The sequence below is a fragment of the Carya illinoinensis genome, chromosome 8, assembly GCF_018687715.1.
Source record: "Carya illinoinensis cultivar Pawnee chromosome 8, C.illinoinensisPawnee_v1, whole genome shotgun sequence".
In the NCBI taxonomy this organism is placed as follows: Eukaryota; Viridiplantae; Streptophyta; class Magnoliopsida; order Fagales; family Juglandaceae; genus Carya; species Carya illinoinensis.
Window position 1 is genome coordinate 33862348 of NC_056759.1, and position 6640 is coordinate 33868987.

At 35.9% G+C, this 6640-nt stretch overlaps 1 protein-coding gene across 1 annotated transcript; it reads right to left on the minus strand.

The window, feature by feature from the left end:
- Positions 1-303: 303 nt before the first annotated feature.
- Positions 304-1147, minus strand: LOC122318475. Its single transcript, XM_043135849.1, has 3 exons — positions 1049-1147; positions 721-930; positions 304-529 (listed from the first exon to the last, which is right to left on the minus strand). The coding sequence occupies exons 1-3, from the start codon at positions 1112-1114 to the stop codon at positions 425-427; spliced, it is 381 nt and encodes a 126-aa protein (XP_042991783.1). The 5' UTR covers positions 1115-1147; the 3' UTR covers positions 304-424.
- Between the last annotated feature and the right edge of the window lie 5493 nt (positions 1148-6640).

Consider the following 6640-nt stretch of genomic DNA (forward strand, 5'->3'; position numbering starts at 1 on the left):
TAAATGCCCTACTCTTTTTCATTGAACGAGATGGGTCTGGAATCACCATGTGCCCCCTCCCTACTGCATACCCAGGTCTGTTTCCCAAGACTTCTTTGAACACACTCTCAGCCACCTCTTCAACATCCTCTTCGGACTCTTTTTTAGCTAACCTCTCCATCACTAGATTCTGAAAAATTCAATACATGACAAATCAGCTAACTGTTAAACACCTATGTAGACCATATAAATATAAAATTAAATTAAACACACACTTACATAATTGTGTTCAGTTGCTGCATTGATGAACTTACCCTTCCGTGTTGACCAGTGTGTTTCCCTATAGAAGGCAACCATATTTGGTGCCGTCTCCTGCTGAAACACACAACTAAGTTAAAAGTTTATCAATTCTTTACTCATTAGCTGATTATGTTATACCCCTTGCTTAATAACAAACCTTCTCCTCTAAAATCCGTATAAAGGATTTTCGCCCACCGGTATGCTTAACCTTCAATTTTTGCCTATTGGAACTGTTTCTCATGGACTTCTCCTGCATTTGTTTCCAATAAATTAGTAGCCCCTTTATAAATAGTGTGTTACTCGAATTTAACCTTAGGCAAAGACCATTTTCCATCAACCCTACTTCTATTTGAAGTGCCTAAGACTATGTACTGAAAAGAAATTTTAAGTAACTTTATGACCATCTAATAAAATCTGAAACTTAATTGCCAGCGGAAATACCTTGAATGTTGCACTTGCCCAATATTCACATAGCTTTTCCCATACAGATTTCTCCACCTTGTCTGTCCCACCACGTAGGGCCTCTTGATGTGATGCATATTTTAAATAAACTTTATGTAGTACATAATGATAAGCATTGTACTTATCTGCCAAATGCATTACAATCATCTCACGATGGTTGTCTCTAGTCCAATCAAGAACAAAATCTGCCTGCAATATCAAAAATATGCAAAGCCCTACATGAGTTATGAATAAAACATAGTGTAATTACGCCAACTGAATATATATACCAGCTTATTAACTTTGTTATCAATAGGTAAAGCCCTACCCTAATACGGTCTATCAGCTTTATCTTCTTGTCTTCAGGCACATGACTCCGACTAGCATGCCTCATGTCAGCATGTATTTTAATTATCTCTGTTAGTCGTCCAGTGAATATGGATGCATTCTCACAAGATGACCCTCAATAACCATCTTGTATAACCAGAGATATCTTACCCACTTTCCTCATTCTTTCAAATAGCATGCCCTTCGCTGGCCCTCGACCTCTTTTCTTAGTAGGTGGATCTACATCAAGACATCAATTAAGTGTAATTCAATCAATGTATATAGATACCATGTGCCAAGTGCATATATATTAGAGTACTTGTATCTAGACATGCCGAATTTACCAAATAGTAATTATGATGAAGCTCAGAACTGGATATTTTGATGTCATACCTGTTTTAGGGAAAACAACCTCTTCAACTTGTGCTCCACCCAATTCCTCTTGTGGGCCCGCACCTCCTACATCCTCAGTTGATGCATTTGGTTCTGGCTCGTCCTGCAACATGGTTCTCAAATCCAACCCCTCTACTTCTCACTCTTGGCTGCGGCATATCTCACCCCTACCATGTCTGACTCGCCCCCCTCGAAACTTTATTGTTCTTACCATCTTCGGTTGTGCTGGTGGGTGGAAATACCTACTGCTTCTTTTGCCTGCAACCAGGAAAACATGCATCTGAAGAACAAAAATGCTATTTAACATACTAAAAAGCATGTAAAATGTAGCATAAGGTTGTAATTTACAGGTTGGTGGCATTATAATTTACACACATATAGCATACTAAAGCCAGATAAATCAGATCAAGATTCTGTGAGAATGTTGTCCTGTTTTTAACCCCATGATGTAAGGTTTCCCCTAATTCAAAGGTGGCTAAGGAACACCAAGATCTATGCCCAAGCCTTAAAAAACAATGAACATATCTTAGGGAGTTTGGTGGCAGACTTACCCAACGGACTTTACTTTAATTTAGGTGAATCAACCATCACTCTTTGAATGTTCATTTAACAATGCATACTAACTGCTGACCATGTTAGTATATTTCACAAGTTGTAAGGGTGTTTATCAATAACTGATATATATACCCTATTGATATAACCAGTTGAGACTACATTTATGTCAGTATTTTGAATTTTTACAACCTGAAATTATCTGGAGAGTAGAATCTGTAACTGGGACCCTACCCACACTAGTACTAAAATACTGAGATTCTGACTCAAGACAAGAAAGCCTTCCCTTTTTTTATTAACTGATGTATGTGTAAGTATTCTTAATATTTCTAGTCTCAGTAATACACACTTCCCTTTGATGTGTGAGCTAATAAAAAACGTTTACCATTGTGCTATAATATTCAGTACCTATGATAACTTGCTCCCTCCATTAAGCAAACTTATTTCACTTGTACTTCATGTGATGGCAATTTTACTAGTTAGCACTTAGGCAATTCCACAACACTCCATCCAGTTTTTAGCTCCACAATGAGAGCATGTACTTTTGTGCTACTTTGCAAGGTTCATAATGTAGATTTGCTTTCATAATGTTCAATAGTAAGTTAAAAGAGTAGGCATTCTTGTTTAGGAAATGTTTCATTTTTTATACTCTTTTCACAGAAAATAATAATAGTATTTTCATATGATCTGTGAATAAAAATGTTTGCTAGTAAATATGGTTCTGTTTATTTCTAGGGTATCTATGCTAAACGGCTGAATGAACTTCACATTAATTAACTCTCTAGGGTTTTCATTTTGATGCAAAGTAGTTGCTTAAATCAGGTCTGATCATGGAGTTTGGGTACTGGATTTGCAGTTTGGGTATATTTTCATCCTAGTTGGCAAATGGTGACAGCCGTGTTGTATGAGGCTCCATCATTCCTCTAGGTTTGTTTTAGTAATATAGCAAAGTTATATTGCTTTCACAACTTTTAGATGTCTAATAGTATACAAATTAACAAACTAATATTTTGGACAATACTTCTACTTCATCAAATATGATGCTAAAACATTCTGCAACATCCCAGCCTAAGATTGAAAACTGACAAAGCTTTATAGGAGAATAACTAAACCCAGTTATAAAACACTCCAAATAGAACTAAGTCAAGGCCTTCTTTACCAATGGCAGAGGGAGGATAAGAACAAATCTGAAACCCAATTTTCCATACTACAACAATGTACCTTAAACAGCCATTTATCACTATATGAAGTATGTTATATGATAAAATGTTTTGCCCAAATATAAATATAGAGGTTACACATCTCATCCAGCATGCACATTTGACCTCATCGACTTAAAACTTCAACATTTTGTTTAAGAAAATTTTAACTCCAAGGATCTGCCTAAACCAAGCCAAAGAAGGCAAAAATACAAAGCTTTACACGAACAGGTTGTACTAGAACTGTGTAAAACAAGCATAAATGTGGCACAGATAAGTCAAGGACTTCTTAAAAAGCCTTTAGCAGGGGGAGAAGCACATAGAGACTAGTCACAGACAAGGTGTACCTAGTTGTAGCTTTGGGTTGGGCAACAGAGGTGAAGATTAGAGCTTTGCACACCTTTGAAGAACCGTGAGCAGCTTGAAACTGAGTCTAGAGCAGCTCTGTCGTGTTGAAGAATTATAGCAGCTCCAGTGCAAAAAGTTTTCATCCCCTCTCAGCTCTTTCAACCAAAATACGTTTCCAACTGTGCTAGTACTTGAACTGAGGTAGCTTGTAGGCGTTATTTAACCTCAATAGTGACCAGAGTTCTACTCAAATCTACCAACTATCCAGCTATCAACTAGTTATCAATACATTTATGCTTATTAGCCTTGTTGTGGCCCCCACCAGGGGCGCCATTTCCTAGCCTAAATCAGTCATCAGATTTTTCCTATTCTGCCCTTTATACAAACTTCTCCTGCCTCCATCTTTGTTAATTTTGAACTTCTTTATTTTTCTCATAGTTTATAATTTGTTAGCCCGTGTGTTAAATATAACGGACTGAAAGTTTATTATTTCTCATGCTTTAAAATGGTCTTCCGCTTGAAATTGGTTTAAAACTTAATTCCGACAACTATTTCCCTGCCACTGTGTTAGTTAAATAAATTTCTCCAACTTTATAATTTCTCATTAATTAATAATTTCTCATGCTTTACATTGAGGAATTATGGGAATTTCCAAGTTTATTTTACTGCCTGGTAGTGTTAGTTAATTTGTACTATATTCATGCTTTATAATTTCTCTTTCTTTATAAACTATCATCACTTTAAATTGGCAAGGTAGCATTTGCACACCTTTTATTTTACTGCCTCTGATTTAGGTTAAAAACAGCTCATTGGCTTCTTTATTTCTCATACTTTATACTTTCTCATACTTCAATTTGGCAAAGTAGCGTATTTCCAAATCCTATCATTGAAAGCAATGGAATATTCCAATTATGTGAAATGCTTCAAATCAATTGGTGGGTTATTCTTCTATTTCCTATCCTCATTAAAGTAGGAAGCTCAACATGAAATTCATAACCATTAACCATGTTTTATCTACATGCTGCACTGTTTATTACTCATAACTTCTAATCCTTTCTTTTCCTGGACAACTTCCTCAATCGCAATCTATCAGTTGGCTGGAACAAAGCTATATATTGTCTAAAACATTCCTAGCTGCATGCAGTATCAGTACTAAAGACTCCTCTTACTTCTAATTGGCTTGCTGGACCGAGTGTAGCAGGAATAGTATAAGTTAAGATTCTCCTATTTTTTTTTATCTAACTTCATGATCTTATTGCTCAACATGAAATGAGGAAAATGTTGGAAAGAAAAACATGCTTTTCCCCACAAATCGACAGGACCAGATCATGTAAAACCTTAGCTATATCTCATCATATGCTTTCATTTTTGTCTTCTTAGATATGAGTAGCCAACTCTATATAAAAGACTTATCCACCTAGGAGTTAATTGACAGTTTTACTTTAACATATGTGTTGCCTTAATTATTAGCTTTTACCCTTAAAGCCTCAAATGCATACAAAACTCATTTCTTCAATTTAACATACTCATCCATAAATCATAACTGTTATGTATTATGTTTAACCTAAAGGTGTATGATTTTAAATGGTCTTCCGATAGCTCTTTGACAAATTCTAGCATTGTTCCCTGATGAAGTGTTAGAAATGCATAATTAAGTTGTTTTAGTGAGTGATTTATTACATCAAAGAATGGTTGAACACTTAATTATGCATCAAAATTTTAACACTTAATGGAAAATTCATTGATGATAATATTTTGCACATCAAAGTCTCATATTTGCTCTTGAAATACTTAAACTATAATATCATTTCATTTATATATCATAGGACATTTATGGAAGGAAAGAAAGAATGGGACCTATAAAGAAATAAAAGAATTGATTATGGTCAAGTAGGAATCTCATCTATGAGGCAGCACGTGGAGACCCTTGGACGGCTGGAGCAGAAAACTTACACATGTAGCAGACCAGCTGATTGAGCTGAAATATTACATGTTTTAGCTATTTAAAACCAATGTATTTTAAATTCTTCATGACACTATTATTGGTTTTAAATGAAAAAAATAGTTAATAAGCATAAATACGAGTTGCGATTTTTAATTGATTGATATCATGTTTATGCTTAATTTTATAACTATGATTTAATGGGACAATATTTCCTCACATATATAGTTTATTTGTGATAATATATTTTTCTTTTAATTTATTTTTGAGTGTTATTTTTATTTTCAGTTCAAATAAAATTCACATGATCCAGTTGGAACTCTTGACCATGAAGAGAAGGAAATAAGAGATGTACTTGGGCAGCTAAAAATAAAGACAGTGACTTTCTATAGATGCATGAAGATTGCGGTGGACAAATACATACAATGTAAAGTCAAGACCAAGTTTGGCAAAAGAAGAAGTGAAGGAAATGGAGCTGGACGTACACGGAAAGAAAAAGTATTCACATCTTCACATCTAGCGTCTACTTGAGGCGGCAACTTGTTATCTAGCTTTACGTTGATAAGAGGTTTCAACATTTCAGTGCTGTAAACGGTGCAGTTAAAGTGGACGTGTGGGGAAAAGGGAAAAGGGAAGTGCCGTGTTTAATTTTTCAATCAAGGGAGACGTGTAGGAGTGATGAGAGAAAAGAGGTGCTTGATTGAATTGAAGAATCAGTGCATAAGTTGAATATTAGTTGGTTGGTGTGTAAAGAAAAAGAGGTGCCGTGATTAAAGGGAAGAGAAGAGATAGGAGAGTGGGTGAGCAAAGGAGCCGTGTAGGAGTTTTCAACCAATGGAGACGTGCGGAATTTTAGTGTGCTGAAAAGTATTAATTGAAGTTTGGCACCGACATGAGACTTGGCACCAACGTTAGGCAGCTATGTATATATATATATATATTGCTGGACAAAAGAAAGAGAAATGGGGGGCTTCCCCTCCTGGCTGGAGTGAGACCGGCTGGGGGAGGGAAGACGTGTTGAGAGAATTGGAGAGAGGTAGAGTGAGACGTGGAAGGCTAGGATTAATTTTCCAAACCAGGACATAGAAGGTTACGTGGGGGATAGAGAGGAGTTGAGGTCAGTTGAAAGACGGAGAGGTGTCGTGCTTAGATAGAATTA